This window comes from Dipodomys merriami, unplaced genomic scaffold (assembly GCF_024711535.1).
Source record: "Dipodomys merriami isolate MVZ:Mamm:240054 unplaced genomic scaffold, mDipMer1.0.p SCAF_26, whole genome shotgun sequence".
Lineage (NCBI taxonomy): Eukaryota > Metazoa > Chordata > Mammalia > Rodentia > Heteromyidae > Dipodomys > Dipodomys merriami.
Genome location: NW_027204048.1, coordinates 17,143,003 through 17,162,704, shown reverse-complemented (window position 1 = coordinate 17,162,704; position 19,702 = coordinate 17,143,003). Strand labels below are relative to the sequence as shown.

At 41.8% G+C, this 19,702-nt stretch overlaps 1 protein-coding gene across 1 annotated transcript in view; it reads right to left on the bottom strand.

Moving 5' to 3' along the window:
* Ostf1 (osteoclast stimulating factor 1) overlaps positions 1 to 19,702 on the bottom strand; it is a 54,653-nt gene that overhangs the window by 17,937 nt on the left and 17,014 nt on the right. Inside the window, exons 2-3 of the mRNA XM_070035771.1 lie at positions 11,150 to 11,196; positions 1,255 to 1,305 (exon numbers count right to left, since the gene is read on the bottom strand). Of these exons, the coding sequence (XP_069891872.1) occupies positions 1,255 to 1,305; positions 11,150 to 11,196 (98 nt within the window). The remainder of the gene's footprint in view (positions 1 to 1,254; positions 1,306 to 11,149; positions 11,197 to 19,702) is intronic.

Here is a 19,702-nt window from a genome sequence, read left to right as displayed (position 1 = left end):
TTTAGGCCCTTTCAAAGAACTGAGAAGGGACATTTTTCTTTCCTTTTAGGTAAAATATAAAATATTTCCAACTCAAATGAAGGGTTACTAAGTTTCTATTCAACCTCCAGGATCTTACGTGTGTGTGTGTGTGTGTGTGTGTGTGTTTGTGTGTTTGTGTGTGTATGTGTGTGTGTGTATCCTTTCTCCCAAGGTGAAAATCAACACTAATCTAATGGCTCATTTTTCAGAACCAAGATGCATATGCAAGATCTAAGAATTAGCAAAATAGCCACACTTCCTCAACTAGATCATGACTGAAGTTTTCTTTCCTTTTTTTAAACTAGTTCTTTTTGTCCTTCAAATGTATTCTAGTAGTCAAACTGCTGAGTTTTAAAGTCATTTTAAATATCTTCTTCTCTGCATCATAATACCAATTGCCAAGATATTCTTAAAGTCACTTGATACATTCTACCTTTCATGTTTAGGAATTTTACTAGTTAACTTTATAACTATGTAAATGTTTATAAGCATTCCAAAGTTCAATCTTCAAAACAAAGCATAATTTTTCAAAGTCCTTCTGTATATTCCTGCCTTCCCTTCCTCCATATAAAGAAAACTAATTTAGCTGGGCTCTGCTGGTTCATGGCTGCAATAGTAGCTACTCAGGAGGCTGAGATCTGAGGATCACAGTTCAAAGCCACCCAGATCAAGAAATGCTGTGGGACTCATCTCCAATTAACCACCAGAAAACCAGAAGTGTTGCTACGACTCCAAGTGGTAGAGCCCAGGGACAATGGCCAGGCCCAAGTTCAAGTCCCACAACTGACAAAAAAGAAAAAGAAACTAATTTAATAACTCGCCCCTTCATTTACTTTGAATAGGGGGGAACAGATGTATGTATCTTATATATATATATATATATTCTCCCACTTTCCCTTTGATAATAATATCAAAAACATAATATAGACATTGTTTCACCTTGCATTTTGTTTGCTTAAATTTCTCCATAACAGCATTCACGTTTCTTTATTGTAATTGCATAATACTCTGTTTGTGGATATAACATAGTTCATTCATCTAATTTTCCTTTTTATCAACTAAAGGCCTACTTTCAGCCTTATGATCCTATAAATTGTGCCAAATTCAACAAATTTCTGCACAAGTGTGTCAGTGTACATACTCATTAAATAATATTACAATTTCATAGCTGCATATTAGCTTCATTATAACTGTAGAACATACATAATATTATAAAACATTAGCTAGGCTTACCATGTCAGTAATGTAGATAATATCACCTTCTTCAAAGTACAATTCATCTGGCTGAAAGAAAAAAAAAATATTTGAGTCCTTCTGCTTTTTTATGAATTAGAATATGATAATGCCTTTCCCACACATATATTTCATATTCTTCTACAACAAAAGCAAGGAGTGTGTGTGTGTGTGTATGTGTACGTGTATGTTATCAAATGAGAAACATTTTTTCATTAAGTTGCTCACTTTATTCAGAGTTGGTAGGATATTTATTTTATATAGCCAGAACACATGTAGACTAAGTAGTTGACTAACTCCTTAGAGTTGTTTATGGTCTCTAGACTGTCTAGGTAATTGCTTTATATCTTTCAGATCTTTGGCTTTATTAATGGCTGAACTATATATCAATTATCCACCCATGTAATTTCCATTCTCTCTGAGCATGAGGAGACTGGATGATAGTATTATTAAAATAACTAGATAGCAACTATTGGTATGCTTTGTGACTGGAATTCTAGACATTTATCATTTTCTGAAAAATATACATGCTGCCCAGATGCCAGTGGCTCACATCTGTAATCCTTGCTACTCAGGAGACCGAGAGCTGAAGAGTGTGGTCCAAAGCCAGCTGGAGAAAGAAGTCTGTGCTCTTATCTCCAAGTAATCACCAAAACTCTAGAATAGGAGCTATGACTCAAGCATTAGAGTGTTAGCTTTGAGCAAAAGTGATCAGGGACAGTGCCCAGGGGCTGAGTTCTAGGCCCAGGAGCAGAAAAAAAAATGCAGGGGACAAAATTCTACATAAGATCGCAATTGTGCATGCAACATGTATAGAAATTTTTCCAAATTTTCTACCATGAAAAGCTGATTATACTAGTGGTGAAATTATACTGATTATACTAGTGGTTCTGATTATACTAGTGGTGAAATACCTTGAAAAAAAGACTTGGACGTTTCTGATTATATAACTATTCCTTACAAATAAAAACTACACCAGAAAAACTAGTTCGTTCATCCATTCATTTCTCTGTTTATTTCCTCTTGGTAGCAGATTGGAATAAATAATAAATAAGACTCAGCATTAGTATTTACTTCATTTCAAAGGTAATCTATACGATTACTGTTCTAATTTGTTTTGACCTGAATACAAGTGAAGACCATATTTGCTTGAAGCAATAGCAATATATGAATATGTAAATCAGATAATGATTAATAGCAGCTGGCCCAAACAGCTGAATTTCTTTAAAAGACAATTCCTAAAGCATCTGTTTCATTTACACTTTGATTTACAGAGACTCTACTTCCACACAACAGAAACTAAATAAAATTAACCTCCTAGAGCTGATGATGTGCATCATAATTTCATTTGAATAAATATTTCAGAGAAAGGAAATTAAAGACCTCTAATCTGTCCCTAAAATGTTTTGATGATTGAGGAGCAGTTTTACTACCAATATTTGATGGCTGCAGGAAGTGATTAGGGAAACAATTTCCTTTCATACTTCTTTTAATTATGCCTTTATTATCTTTAATTATTTTCTTTAATATCCGCCACGGTCAGACAGGCTGTAGAGATGCATTCAGTACCATAGCATCCCCACTACTCTGTGACCATCCCCCAAACAGTGAGAGTGGCCTTTGCTAGGAATTTTAATTAGACTGTACCTCTCCTTCAGAAGACACGAAGGTATGGAAGGGGAGAATGAAAGACGCTGGCTAGTATTTCAGAAAAAAAAAAACAACAAGGATATATGTGAACTGTAGCTTTTTCCTAGAATGACTCCATTTCCTGGAGTTACTTAAGATGCCTTGATTTCCGGCGTCAGAGCTGTGCTGGACTTTTTTAGTGTAAATTTGCTCACTTATGTCTCCCTAGATCTTCTACTGCTGCTTTCAGGAAAGGAAGTATCTCGCCCTGTGGTTTCACCCTCCTACCACTGCAAGAGACAAGTCCAGCTAAATTATTATTAGTAGTATTAGTTTATTATTTGAAACAGTGGAGGTTTGAACCCCGAGCTTCATGCTTGCTGGGCAGAGCGGGTTGATTTTTGCTTTATTTTGTCATCATCCTGCCAGGCAGGCCTGGACTTCTGTCTTTCTACTTAGGCCTGCCTCAAACTACGGCCACAGCTGTGTGACACCACAACCAGCTTTTGTGTTGAGATATCCGTTTGCTGCCTGGACTGGCCTTGAACCTCAATCTTCAGAATGTCTACATCCCAAATTTCTAGGATTACAGATATGAGCCACCATCCCTGGGCTAAAGTCCTACTTCCAATCAGATCACCCACTCTTAACACAAAAAGAAACATTATAAAAAAAAGTACCCCAAAAAAAAAACCTCAAAAAAAAATGTGGTCTCAAGATATTTTAGGGAAAAGCAATGTAAATTCTAAGACAAATAAAATTAACTGAATATCAAAAAAAAAAAAAAAAGTACCCAACAAATAGCTTTAAAGAGACTAGTCAGATGGATCATGCTTGTAATCCTAGCAATTCTGGAGGCTGAGATCTGAGAATGGCAGTTCGAACCCAGCCTGGATAGGAAAAATCCATGAAACTCTTCATCTCTAATTAACCACCAAAGCGCCAGAAGTGGAGCTATGGCCTTGAGGAAAAAACAAACAAGCAGACAAACACAGGGATAGCACCCAGGCCCTGAGCTCAAGCCCCACAACCCCAGCACCACCAAATGTGTGTGAATACACACACATACAATATCACTATGATTATTATTCTCCATGATGCCAATAGCAAAGTCCAGGGAAAAGGGAAATAACTGTCTAATGGTAGTGGGTTTCATTTGGGGGACAGAGGTTATCCCTGTCCACCACTCTCACTAGACAGTATACACACCACTAAGTAATTTGCTTTCAAATGGCTGATTTTATGTCATGTGAACTTTACCTCCATTTTAAAAGTGCAAAAATGTCAAAGCTAAAACTCAGTGTCTGTGGTTTGGTAAGCTGCATTATTTGGAAACCAGTGCCAAGAGCAATCATCTGGATACTTCTTCGTGCTGGTAAATGGCTGCAGCTCTGATCCATACCGATCAGACACGTCATATCCCAGGTAGGGGGAGTGTTTCAATGAAGGCCACAACAGGGGTCAATTTCAGTCACATAGAGAAAAGGTCTTGATTTTTTTTTCAGCCTGAGGAATGATCGTGGCCAGTTTATTTTCTTTTCATCAAAAGCTCCAAGAAGCACCACGCCACTACCTGCAAAGAATCGAGGGGTTGTTTTTTCCTAACAGGACTAGAAAGGTAGTCTCTGAAATTCTTCAGAATGCTGAAGGTCACAGAGATAGCAAAGCTGATTTAAAAATCAGATTTCTACCTACAATATTCACTTTTTCCATTAAGCAACCACCAGCAGGACACTCGATATAAATTATTCACTGAGGCTCTACTTTGAAATTCCTGGCATCTTGTTGATGGGACAGAAAAGAGAAAACCACAGCTCGGTGAAGTGAGCCTGTCTCTATTTTCAGCTTGCTCCCAGGTTTTTAATAGCTTTCCCCTTCCTCTCTCCTTGAAGAACCACGGGATATCAGAACAAGAAAGTTCCAGCACTAGGTAGGTACATACTTGGGGATATATTCTCATTCCTATTGTGTATATTCCAGGTTAAGATGGCTCCTGAAGCATTACTCTGTGTGTGTGTGTGTGTGTGTGTGTGTGTGTGTGTGTGTGTGTGTGTTGTGTGTTGTGTTGTGTGTTCTGGAACTGGGGCTTAAACTCAGTTGGCTTTCTCATTCAAAGTTGTTGCTTTCTCACTCTAATTTGTTGCTTTACCACTTGAGCTATATTTCCACCTCTAGTATTTTGCTGCATATCTGGAGATAAGAATCTCTTGGATTTGTTAGCCTAGGCTGGCTTTGAACTTTGATCTTCACACCTCATGAGCCAACAGGACCTGGCCCAGGGTGTTATTTTTGTTGGTTTACTCAAGTATATATTCTACGGAAAGCTTACAGAAACCGTTGATCCTTTTCAGATTTGGTAACCTTTAAAGGCCCCAAAAATTAACAGAATGGAAAAACAAATTCTCCACGACATTTTTCACTGAACACTTCATTATGTTTACCAGGTGTCAGGTGCTCCTCTGACCTTGACAAACATCATCAATGCTGAGGAGCTGAGCTATTGTGACTGCCACACAGTTCAAAACCAGAGAGCATGTGACAGTCAGAATACTGAGGCCCTGCTCGTAAGCCTACAGAGACACATCCTGCACAGCCATTATTTGCTGTCATGTTAATCACCACTGATTGGGTTCAAAGCTGACAGTCCTGGGAAATATCTGTCATTCCTTATTCCCAGTCTTTCCCACAATAGTGGGATAGTCCAGGGCTAGAGGGTGGCAAAAGTGGTCAAGCACCACCAAGCCTAGCAAGCTAGACGCGCAGCACATGTTTCCTCTCCTACACAGAAGCTAGATCTAAAAATCACTAGGACATGATAAGTCACACACAGTGATTCTCTTAGGAGAGGAACACAAAGGTAATGCCTATGTGCATGTCAGCATACAAAATATTTATTGAGCGGGGTAGGGCCGTGCGTCGCCGCTCTAAAAAATATATATATAGTTATTGAAACGAACTCCAGGAAATGGAAACAAGAGGGGTTTTTTAATTGCGATTTTCGTTTTCTTTTCTTGTTGTCTTGTTTGTTTGTGTATTTGTCTTTGGACGGATGGGGGGGGAAGAGGACAGAAATGGAGGACAAAGGGTAAAAATGCAGTGGTGCTACTCACCAGATACTACGTTACAAATGAACTATACTGGGAGGGGGAAAAAAAAACGGGAGAAAATGAGGGAGAGGGGTGACACTGCTCAAAAAGAAATGTGCTTACCGTAACCCCCGCATACATCACCTTTACAATGATTTTTTTTTTTAATGAACTATTCAACTTGTAGGTGGGGACGGGAGGGAGAAGGTGTGACCTGGTCCAAAAAGAAATGTACTCTTGGGGCTGGCTCAGTGGTAGAGCGCTTGCCTTGCATGCCTGAGGCCCTGGGTTCGATTCCACAGAACCACATAAGCAAAAAGAAAAAAGCCAGAAGTGGTGCTGTGGCTCAAGTGGTAGAGCGCTAGCCTTGAGCTGAAGAGCTGATGGACAGCGCCCACGCCCAGAGTTCAGGCCCCACGACCGGACCCAAAAAAAAAAAGAAATGTACTCTTTACCTGACTTACATAACTACAACCCCTCTGTATAAAAGCTAATTCCTAGTCAGGAGGTCAGGGGAGGGGGGGGAGGAGCAGGAGGAGATGGGGTGGGGAGAAGGGAGTAATAACACAATGAACAAAACCAGCCTCATCTGATCCTCAAAACAACCCGCTAGGTGTGGCTGGGTGAGGGTGCAGTATCCATTTCACAAGCAGACCCACAGACGTTCAAAGAATGTGCTGCCGGCCTCCCAGTGTAGAGCCCCGCTGGCCTGCTACCTCAGCTTTGGGATTCCCATTCTAGAACTCCTTTCCTCCATAATCTGTGCTGCAAACGCAGTGCAGCTCTGCAAAGCCTTGCTGGGGTCCAGATGGTTTCCCTCTGACATGGACACTCCCCGGTCACACCCGGCCAGATGTCTCTGCACTGGTCTGTCCAGTCCAGACTGGTCTCTGTGGGACACTTTATCAGATGGAGGGCTGGATGACGTCAGGATTACCTGCCTTTAGGTACACAGGTGGGCTTTATGATGACAAACGGGCTTCTGTGAAGAACCCAGAGGCACAAGTGGTATTATGGTCTACCTGTTCCAAGGATCATTCATATGAGTAAACCACTGCTATCACTATCCCCTGGTGACAGAATAGTCATTAAAAACAAGCCTTAGGCTAGGCACTGATGGCTCATCCTATAATCGTAGCTACCAAGATCTATGGATCAGTTTGAAGCTACCCTGGACAGTAAAATCCATGAAACTCTTACCTCCAGCTAAAGACCACCAAAAAGACAGAAATGGAAGCGTGGCCTGAGTGGTAGAGCACCTGACTTGAGCAAAAGCTAAGGGGCAGCACCCAGACCCTGAGTTCAAGACCCAAGATCAGCGCACACACACACACACACACACACACACACACACACACACACACACAGAGTCCAAAGACTTTAGGTCTTCTTAAAGTGTTGCCTATGTTGGCAAAAGGTCCTTCAGCTCAGCCCATCAATCTTGCCAGGTCCCTATGGGTTTGAGGAGGTAAGATCCTTCCCCAGGGAGTTATGGTGTCTTTGTCCCTCTAAAAGAAAATGGCTGCCAGACACAGTGGGAAAAGACCAACCTGAGCTTCCAACATGTCCACTAGGAATTCTCATTCAGAAGCGAATGTGAATGAACCCCATTCTGGGGCGATATTCAAAATTTAACATCAGGAACACATGCGGAGTTAACCTAGGAGCTCCCTGGCCCATCAAACTGGACCTTTCAAGATCTAGATTCAAAGAAGGGAGAGAGTGAAGCCTTATAAGCTTTCAATTAAAGAGTTAACTCTGAGGTTGATGCCTTTTGTGATTCGATTTGAGAAGCATGTATGGCTTGGAAAGGCCATTCCTAACCACAGTCTAGGATCCTCCAGACAATATGTTCACCTTTCAAATTTCTCCTACACATTCAATAACAACTAAGAATTTATTAAAAACAAACAACAACAACAAAACTAATGGAGAAACGCCATCTCAGAGCCGAACTGAAGGTAAATTAATTAGTATACCAGGCAACCAGAAATATGTGTTACACTTCTCAATACAACAACCACTGTTCCTACCACCAATAATAACAATCACTGCTTACGAGTAACTTCAGCTGTACATATAATACATAAAACCCCTGAAATACAGGGTGCTGGTGATGTTCATGCTTGTGATCCTACCTACTCAGGAGGCTGAGCTCTGAGGATCCCAGTTCAAAGCCAGCCTGGGTAGAGAAGTCTACGAGACTCTTATCTCCAGTTAATCACCAGAGAATGGGAAGTGGCGCTGTGGCTCCAAGTGGTAGAGCTCTAGCCTTGAGCAAAAAAGCTCAGGGACAGCACCCAGGCTATGAGTTCAAGACCCACAGAGAGAAAAAGAAAACCTGCCTGAGTTCACACAGTACACTGAAGTGCTGAAACACGGGCCAAGTCTTGGGTTAGAGGTGGAGGAGGTAGGGGAAGTAAAGTGGTTTGAGAAGGGTCTGTGGAAGAGGAAGTAGTTCACAGAGCTTAGAATGGGCAACACTGTAGGTCCAGCAATGGTTCCGCTATGGGTTCACCAGGAGTCAGATCTCATGATTCAAGGAGGGCCTATGAAGGGTCATACCCTCTATTGGATGAAGATTTGAGGCAGGTGGTAAAATGGAAGCCACATTTTTAGGAAGATGGGTCTAGCAGAGAATGAAGACAAAAGGAGAAGCTGGTGTCTGGATGAGAAGAGACATAAGGCCAGGGAGAACCAAGGGGGAAGGAGGAAAAGGTCACTGAGAAAGGACAAAGGTGATGCTAACTGGGGGCAGAGGGGAGAACACATCAAGAATCACTCCATGCAAAATTGGTTAACAACTTGTAGAAAACTAAAGCTAGATCCTTATCTATCACCCTGCACCAGAATCAACTCCAAATGGATCAAAGACCTCGGAGTCAAAGCAGACACTCTGAAAACATTACAAGATGGAATAGGAGAAACCCTAGGTCTCCTTGGCACAGGCCGAAATTTTCTTACTAGAGACCCAGAAACACAACAAATCAAAGAAAGGTTGGACAAATGGGATTGCATGAAATTACAGAGCTTCTGCATGGCAAAGGACACAGCTAGCAAGATCAATAGAAAGCCCAAGGAGGGGCTGGGAAGGTGGCTCAGTGGTAGAGCGCTTGCCTTGCATGTCTGAGGCCCTGGGTTCGACTCCTCAGCACCACATAAGCAAAAAGAAAAAAGCCAGAAGTGGCGCTGTGGCTCAAGTGGTAGAGCGCTAGCCTTGAGCTGAAGAGCTGAGGGACAGCGCCCAGGCCCAGAGTTCAGGACCCATGACCGGACCCCCCCCCCAAAAAAAAGAAAGCCCACAGATTGGGCGAAGATCTTCACTAGCCATACAACAGACAAGGGTCTGGAACTCAAAAAATTAAATTCCCCAAAAACAAATCTTCAAAGAAACAACTGCCCAATAAATAAGTGGGCTAAAGACTTAAAGAGAAACTTCTCTGAAGAGGAAAGAAGGATGGCCAATAGACACATGAAGAAATGCTCAACCTCCCTAGCCATAAAAGAAATTCAAATCAAAACAACATTGAGATACTACCTCACCCCAGTTAGAATGGCTATAATCAAGAACTCTAATAACAACAGATGTTGGAGGGGATGTGGACAGAAAGGAACCTTACTTCATTGTTGGTGGGAATATAAACTTGTTCAACCACTTTGGAAAGCAGTATGGGGGCTCCTCAAAAGACTCCACATAGAGCTCCCCTATGACCCAGCAATCCCACTTTTGGGCATTTACCCAAATGATCACAAACAAGACCATACTAAAGCTACCAGCACAACTATGTTCATTGCAGCATTATTTACCATAGCTAAGATATGGAAGCAACCCAGATGCCCCTCAGTAGATGAATGGATCAAGAAAATGTGGTATATGTACACAATGGAATTCTATGCCTCCATCAGAAAGAATGACATTGCCCCATGTGTTAGGAAATGGAAAGACTTGGGAAAAAAAATAAATTAAGTGAAGTAAGCCAGGCCCAAAGAAACATAGGTCCCATGATTTCCCTTATTTGCAATAACTAGTATATGTCTGAGTCAAGCAGAAAAGGTCAGAGAAGTTGATGTTAGGGGAATGAATCCCAAGATAAGTATTTAAATGTTTTTTTCTCTTTGATGCAATTGTTTCTAACATATTTATAAGATGATTTCTATGTTGTTTTGTATGTCCCTCCCCCACGGTATAACCCCTGCTTTCTCTGTATTTGATGTTGGTATAATTTGTAGAGGGGAAGGGCAAAAACAAATTGCTTAACTAGGGATACGGGTGGACCCATTGCAACAATGAGATGTACAAGTCGTTATGTGGAAAAACGAACTTTACAACTTTGGTGGGGGGGTGGAGGAGGATCAGGTGGGGGATGTAGGGGAAGATGGAAAGGGTTGGGAAGGGGAAACAAAGAGGAGGCAACAATGCTTGATAAGAAATGTACTCGTGGAGCTGGGAAGGTGGCTCCGTGGTAGAGCGCTAGCCTTGAGCTGAAGAGCTGAGGGACAGCGCCCAGGCCCAGAGTTCAGGCCAAACGACTGGACCCCCCCCCCCAAAAAAAGAGAAATGTACCCGTTATCTTGCCCATGTAATTGTAACTCCTCTGTACGGTATTCTCACAATAAAAGAAAGAATCACTCCATGGAGTGGCCCAGGAGGGCTGATGGTCTCCCCATCCTTCCCCACTTCTGCCCTCCTCGGGGCCCTGGAATAGGTCAATCAGGCATGAAATAACAGCTCTCACAGGAGCTGGGTCTACAGAGCGCTGCGGGGTCTGTGCGGTGATGGTAGACACTGCAACAATGGAAAAGCTGTACCGCAGAAATAGAAGGAAGGACCACTAAGACAGGGTCACTGTTCTCCATGAGATCATTGGTGACTCGGCGGTGTCACCGTGAGGGGAGAAGCAGTAGGGAATGGACCACAGGATCTTCAGGCCCAGATCACAGGAATAGGAATCAACCCGGGGGCTCAGCATGTGCATCTAGATCACAGGAATAGGAATCAACCCGGGGGCTGAGCATGCGCATCTAGGGCCAGCAGTGGGAAGTGAGGAAACGCTCATTCCTGTGACCTCACCGAACTTCTATCCAAGAAATGGCAGACCAGTTACACCAGTGTAAGAATCTACCTAAAATCGCCTGACTTTGTTATGCCAACATAAAAGTTACAAAAACAGAATACTTACAGTTCTGGGTTCAAAGGTATACAGAGCCCTGAAGACTTTGACTTGTCCTAAAGGGAAAGAAAAAGAACATCTGATCAATTCTTTCACTTCTCATTTTGTTCTAAATTGTATTATCCATTATCTCCATCAAAATTCCCTCACTAAAAGCCCTTGAAAGAGTGTTGCAAATAAAATGTGTTTTCTACCTAGGATGCACTTTGTTAAATGAATGTCAGAGGAAGCATACATCACTGGGGTAACTTTATTCCTAACAGCAAAAGGTACATCCTTATTTATAGGTGTCTTCTTTGTGGATAGAGTGGGTGCTACTAGTACTAACATCCAAATTTAAAAATACAAACATGAGCTGGGCACCAATGGCTCACACCTGTAACCCTATCTAACCAGGAGGCTGAAATCTGAGGACCATGGTTCAAAGCCAGCTTGGGCAGTGAAGACTGTGAGCCTCTATCTCTGATAAACCACCAAAAAGCCAGAGTGGAGATGTGACTCAAGTGGTAGAGCACTAGCCTTAAGCAAAAAAGCTCAGAGTCAGCTCACGCCTGTAATCCTAGCTACTCGGAAGGAGATCTGAGGATCATGGTTCAAAGCCAGTTTGGGCAGGAAATTCCTCAAGTCTTATCTCTCATTAACCAACAGAAAACCAGAAGTGGCGCTGTGACTCAACATGGTAAAGCACTAGCCTTGAGCAACAATCTCAGGGACAGTGCCGGTGCCCTGAGTTCAATCCCATAACCAACAACAAAATAAAAGCTCAGGGTCAGTACCCAGGCCCTTAGTTCAAGCCCTAGGACTGGAACCAACACACACACACACACACACACACACACACACACACACACACGCACACACACACACACACATCAACAAAAACACTTGCAGCAATTCACATTGCCTGAAAATTTTTAAGTCAATCAGTTAGAATTTTATCTTTTCCAAAAGAAAGTAAAATACCATGGAGAAATAAATCAAAGAATCTGTTGAGGAAACTGTGATTTCATGAAGTCTCCAGAGAAGAGGACAAAATAACCAAGCAAAGAGAACTCCACAAGAGCTGTTCTCTGTTCTACAAGCAACGCTTTATTTTCAAGCCTATCTCATTGGAGTACCTGAACCCCAACTTGCTCAATTTCCCAGTGCCTCCCAGTGCCCAAGATAAACACGTTTGCTAAATGAGTAAGGACCCACTCAAACATTAGCACACACTGAGGGTGGATATTAAGTGTTCTCATCAAGCTGGGCACTGCTGGCTCATACCTGTAAGCCTCGCTCCTCAGGAGGTTGAGATCTGAAGATCCTAGTTCTAAACCAGCCCAGGCAGATAAATCTGAAAGGCTGTAACCAGCAAGACGGTAGGAATAGAGGTGTGGCTCAAGTGGTAGAATACTAGTCTTGAGCAAAAAATGTCAAACAGGATGTCAAGGCCCTGAGTTCAAGCCCCAGTACTGGCATTCTGGTGCAAATGTGCACACACACACACATACACAGTGTCCTCACTAATGGCAAGTATATCAGAATAGGTTAGTTTGATTTAGCCATTGTACAAAGTATACATAGATCAAGCGTCATGTTGTACACCATAAATTACAGTATTTTTACTTGTCAAAAGGAAAAGGATCCTACAGTCAGTTAACAGACACTGGTAACAGTCTACAAAATTTCCATTACTACCTATACAAACACACACACACACACACACACACACACACACACACACACACACACACACACACACACACACACACACACACACACACACACTGCATTCCAGACCTTGACCAGCTAGCATTTACAGGCCTCCACATTCCACATTACCATAGTTTACATTCATTGCACTGATTGTGTCTAATTTTCATAAGCTACGGAAACAGCAACAACACTTCACTGGGGAATAAAAACCCTTCCTCCTCTCAGCATCTTAACACAGGGCGCAGCTCACAGCCTACAGCTTGGTACGTTTTCCAGAGAGTACTTTGTCATGAGAATTCTGGAGCCATGTCTATCCGCTTCGGGAAGGGGAGGGAAGGGTCACAAGCAGAAGGAAAAGTGGAAATAAAAAGGTTTGGGTTCACAGATTTTTTTTTTACCCCCACACACCCACAACCCATCTGGAGAATGAGAACATCAAACGGAAGGTGGAGTTGCCAGGAGAAATACTTTCTGCGGACTCCATTGTGTCTCTGCTGCAGAAGATTAGTTCTCTTGATGACTTCATATTTTCCCAAGCAGAGTCACACAAAATAGCAATCCACCTGTGACCAAAATTCACGGTAACAAAACTTCCTAGTGGGCGCGGCAACGATGAGATGCGTGGGCTCATTTTGGAAACAAGATCCAGTGTCAAGTAAAATTCAATAAAAATTAAAGAACCTCAAAACAAAGACATAGAGTGCAGCTAAACCACTGACTTTTATAACCGTATCTCTTGTGATGCTTTCATTTAAAATTTTCATAGACCAGAAAGGAAGGGGGGCATAGTGTTGCATTTTCACTTATACTAAATATTGTGAAAGATTGAAAGTGAACAATAGAAAGGACAGACACTCATCAAGATACACTGTCCTCATAAACTCCTTTATACAATTACTTTAAAATAATAATTTAAAAAACTGGGAAGGTGGCTTGGTGGTAGAGCACTTGTCTAGCATGCATGAAGGCTTGGGTTCAATTCCTCGGTACCACATAAACAGAAAAGGCTGGAAGTAGTGCTGTGGTTCAAGTGGTAGAGGGCTAGCCTTGAGCAAAAGAAGTTCAGGAACAGAACCCAGGGCCTGACTTCAAGCCCCAGGACTGGCACAAAATAATAATAATAACAACAACAACAACAACAACAAAAGAAAAACATTGAACAGCAGGCAACTCCTTAGGCTGTTATACACAAGACCATTTTATTCATGTCACTCCGCAAGAAAAAAAATGCATATTTATATATAGTCATATTTATGTTAAATATTGGGAAATTAACCTTTTGTAGATCCCTGTAAATCCGCAGGGGACCAAAGTTCAGGGCCTTAATTTATTCTGTTCTCAAACCTGAGACAACTAAAAATCAAAGAAACAGTAGAAAGGGCCAGAGGATATGAAAGAAATGCACAAAACAGAAAAACAGATTTCTAGACTTAGAGCTGAACATCCCTGGCTTTTCTCTGGGGAAAACAACCATTTAATAATACATAATTCACTCATCATTTTTTTACATCACGGGTCCTTTGGCTTTGAGCAATGTTCTGTAGTGCTGTGTGTCTATATGATCTTCCTGGGACATCACAGAGAGCATCGAGAACAGGCACCAAGGTCAATCCTGACTTGCTTTAAATGTAGAACAGTTGTGCCATTAGCTATGCATTGTTGGTCCAAGCCCGTAATCCTAGCTACTCAGAAGCCTGAGATCTGAGGATCACAGATAGAAGCTGGCTGAGGCAGAAGAGTCCATGGGATCCATCTCCCATTAACCACCGAAAAGCCAGATGTGGTAGAGCACCAGCCTTGAGGGGAGAAAGCTCAGGCTCTGAGTTCAAACCGCAGTGTCAACACCAAAACAAAAACAAAAAGCGATTGTGCTGTTGTGCCAGCAAGGGGGCTGAATGAGAAGATGCCTTCTTGTTGTTTATTGTTATTGTTGTTGTTGTTGTTGTTGTGTTGGTGAAGCTGATTCTGGGGCTTCGAAGCCTGGGTGCTGCCATTGAGATTTTTTGCTCTGGGCTAGCCTTCTACCACAGCTCCACTTCTAGCTTTTTTTGGTGATTATCTGGAGAAAAGAGTCTCACTACTTTCCTGCCTGAGTTGGTTTTGAACCAGGATCCTCAGATCTCAGACTCCTGAGTAGCCAAGATTACAGGAGTGAGCCATCGGATGCCTGGCTGCCTTCTTTTACTTCTCAGGGATATTCCAACTTGGTCTTTTTCTTGCCAAATTTATTTACTTGTAACTAGAGAACAGGGAGCCGAGGAGACCTTGAAAAAGACCTCAAACCACCCCGGAAAGCACTTAAGTGAAAGCTGGAAAGAGGCCCAACCTTTGGTGCGATGCTACAGGTAGATCAACAGGCACCCTGTGAACAGTACCATAGGAAGATTTAAGCAGGGCTGGTCTCCTGGCATAGCTAGATAAGCAAATTAGCAGGACAGGAGCAGCAGGTCTCAGCAGCCTCCTGTGCCAGCCCTGTTCTCAGCCCTTCCTTTTCCTCTCCAACCCTAGCAGGCCCCTCTAGAGAAGGGGCAAGCCCACCATGGCTGCGGTACTTTCATGCATGGATCCTGAGCTCAAGCATGAAGGCAAGGGGAAAGTGGAGGAAGGGGATGTGGGACTTTTCACCGGCACAGGGTAAGAGAAATTTCTGTTTCTGAAGTGGTGCTGTGGCTCAAGTGGTAGAGTGCTAGCCTTGAACAAATGAAGCTCAGGGACAGAGCACAGGCTGAGTTCAAGCCCCAGGACCAACCAAAAAGAAAAAGAAATAAAAGAGCAAAGAACCACGATTGCATGAAGCTTGATTGGACTTTCGCAAAACTAAATTCAAGCTCTCTCTGAAGAAAAATCTGAGTAAACCCATTGGGTCAGGCCTTATGAAAATGGTTACAAATGAATTAGCTCGAGTATAGTAGACTAGGTCAAAGTCCACCAAAATCAACACCAGGAAATGGATACATCCAATAAGGGCCAGGGCCAAGGGGAGAAGGGTAGACCAACGAAGTAGGAAAGCAAGAAGAATGCAGTCAAGAATTCATTGTATATACCACAAGATTAAAAAAACAATAAGAGAAGGGGTGGATCAATGGAGGGTAAGAACGTTGAGAGGGATGACACTGAACCAGAAGCAATGTATTCATAAGCCGCTTTGTAACATGGCACCTCCTTTGTACAACTACTTAAAGATATTTTTTAATAGGAAAAGAAAAATCGGTGGGAACGCACAGGCTACTGCCTGTGGTAATGTTGCAAGAGTGTATAAACTTTCCTTTCTATGTAACCTAAATAGGTCAAAGCATATTTCCTCACCTCCTGAGAGAAGATGGGCTTAATGACTATCAGGTGACTTCACAGGAGGTAGTCAATCCCACAGAGATTACAACAGCTTCTCAACATGTCTTCATGAACAAGGATGTCAACATGAATTCTTAATCTATACCTGTTTGTTTTCTTCTTAGGAGTACAGTTTCATGGGGATATATCTGCACCTACATAACACGTACTTTGATCATATTCACTGGCTCTCTGCCCTTCCGTATCTCCCGCCCACTCTCCTTTTCCTTCAGTGTTTCTCAGAGTCCCCCTTTACCTTCATGGCCTTCCCTCACCCCAAGAGAACATTTGTCTTGTTCTAGCTTATCTCATTAAACATGACCATCTCTAGTCTCATCCATTTTCCTGAAAATGATACAACGTCAGGGCTGAATAAGGCTCCACTCCAGGCACCTAGGCTGATTCCCTATCTTGGCAGTTGTGAATAGTGCTAAGGTGCCTACGTATCTCTGTGGGAAGTTCTCTTTGTTCCTTTAGGCAAATACCCAGAAATGGTGTCACTCTGTGATTAGAAAGCTCTATTTCTACTCTTTTGAGGAACCTCACACTGACTTCCCTAGTAGCTAGAATAAACTATGTTCCTACTAAAAAGGATTCCTTCCCCTTCTGCTACAACCTAGTCAGCATTTATTTTATGTTTTCTTGAAGATAGTCATTCTGATTACACTGAGAAAGAATCTCAATGCAGTTTTGAGGGGTTTTTTATGCTGATCCTTGGGCTTGAACTCAGGGCTTGGGCAGTATCCATAGCTTATTTTGCTCAAGGCTAGTATTCTACCACTAGAGCCACAGCTCCACTTCTGGCTTTTTGGTAGTTTATTGAAGATAAGAGTCTTACAGACTTTCCAGCCTGGGCTGGCTTTGAATGGCATCCTCACATCTAAAACTCCTGAGTAGCTAAGATTATAGGCCTGAGCCACCTGTAGCTGATTCCAGGTAGTTCTCATTTGCATCCCTTGGATGGCTAGAAAGGCTGAATATTTTTTTCATATCTTTGTTGAAAGTATCTGTTCGATTCCACTGGTTCAATCCCATTTGTCAATGGAATTTTTTTTTGTCACTTAATGTGGTGAATCCTTTATATAGTCTGCATATTAATCCCCTATTAGATGAATATCTGACAAAGATTCTTCTCCCATTCTGTGGACTATCTTTACACTCCATTATTTCTTTTGCCAAGCTCTTGTTTCCTGGGCTATTAGAGTCCTATTCAGAAAGTCACTGCCTACTCCTAGATCTTGAACTGTTTCCTTTGTTTTCTCCTAGTCATTGCAAACTTTCAGGTCTTACACTAAGATCACTGATCTTAATGAGGGTCAAGTTTCAGTCTTCTACATGTACACACCCAGTTTTACCAGAACCAGTTTTGAAGAGGCAGTCTTTTTCCCAATGTATGTTTCTGGCACCTTTGTGAGAAATCAGATGGTTATGGCTGTGGTGTTTTATTTCCGGATCCTCTATTCTATTCCATTGGTCTATGTGTCTGTTTTATGGTCCTATAATATAATCTGAACTCATATTATTATGATAGATCCAGCATTATTCATGTTGGTTTTGTTCTGTTGAAACAGGGTGTTGTTATGTTGCCCAAGCTGACCTCAAATTCTTCTTCCTGCCTCACTCAGCCACCTAAGAAACGGTATTACAGGAATGCATGTCTTCACCAGCTTAGCATTCATTCCTCTTTTGCTTGATTGCTTTAGCTATTTTGGGGTCCTTCTGTGTTTCTAGATGAATTTTTGCATTGCTTTTTGACTTTTTCTATGAACAATGTCAATTACAATTCTGATATTCTCTGGAAGATTACCCTTGGTAATATGGCCATTTAGCAGTATTAATTCTGCTGACTTAGGATCAATGGGAGATGGGTTCATCTTCTATAATTTCTCTCTTTAGTGCTTGATAGTTTTGATTTTGGAAGTATTTAACATCTCATTTAGGTATTAGGAGTATTTTACATTTTTTTCAAAGTTGTAAATGGGATTGCCTTCCTGACTTCTTTTCCAGCAAATTTATTATTGGTGTGTAGGAAAGCTACAGATTTCTGTGTATTGATTTTGTATCCTGATACTTTGTTCATCATATGTGTTCATCATACCTGATACCTGGACAATTTGTTTTTTTTTTAATTTTCAGTTCCAATCTTTTTTTTTTTTTTTGGGTCCGGTCGTGGGGCCTGAACTCTGGGCCTGGGCGCTGTCCCCCAGCTCTTCAGCTCAAGGCTAGCACTCTACCACTTGAGCCACAGTGCCACTTCCGGCTTTTTTCTTTTTGCTTATGTGGTGCTGAGGAATCGAACCCAGGGCCTCAGGCATGCAAGGCAAGTACTCTACCACTGAGCCACCTTCCCAGCCCCTTCAGTTCCAATCTTATCTCTTAATTCTTTCTCTTGCCTTACTGCTCTGGTTCAGAACTGAACAACTATACTGAATAAGTGATGATCATGTCTCCTTCCCAATTTTAGGGGAAATGCTTTTGGCTTTTTCCCCCTATTTGATGTAATGGTAGCCATAAGTCTGCTGTACAAAGCCTTTACTGTGGTGAGATATGATCCTTATATACCCAGTTTTCTTCAGGGCACTTATAAAAAAGATATTGGGTTTTGCCAGGCGCTGGTGACTCACGCCTGTAATCCTAGCTATTCAGGAGGCCAAGATCTGAGGCTTATGGTTCGAAGCCAGCTCAGGTAGAAAAGTCTGTGAGTCTCTTATCTCCAATGAACCACCAGAAAAGAGAAAGTGGTGCTGTGGCTCAAAGTTGTAGAGTGCTAGCCTTGAGAAAAATTGCTTTGGGACAGTGCCCAAGCCCTGAGTTCAACCCCACAACCGACAAATAAATTAAAAAAATGAGTACTGGATTTTGAAATCCAATGTGTTTACAAAATTCCAAATATGTGTTTAGTCCTTAAATGATTTTCAGACTGAAAATTCACAGCCTCCTAAGCATCATTAATTTTAATAGTTTTATCATCCAGTAGTAAATACACTCTGATGCTTTTGATTGAGAGAATTTCAATAAATAAAGGATAAACTATGAATCACAAAACATATAAAGCATACCTTTGGGATAAATTATTTACAACACTCCTTTTCCAAAATGAATATTAAGGTAACAAGAAATCCAAGTGGTATGCCTTATTTTCATTATTCCTGAAGCTTCTATGATTAAGCATGAGAGTTGCCTATATAATCTATAATCCCTGCTAATGCAGTCATGATGTAATAGATTTAACACTGAAGTGGGCACAACTTTACTTGGCCAGCTAGCCAAAGTTGATGGCAGATTCTGAAAGAAATGTAAGGCTAAGGTGAATTTCATGGTATACCCCCATGATCCTGTGTATATGTGTATTTGTGTGATTTTTTTAATGTATCAGGTCAAGTAAAGTACCTTACTAAAGGTCAAGGTCTAAAAAAATTACTTGTAATCCTGCTGTTCTGGAGGTTGACCTCTGAGGATCACAGTTCAAAGGTAGAATACTACTAACCTTGAGCAACAAAGGTAAGAGACAGCAGCCAGGCCCTGAATTCAAGT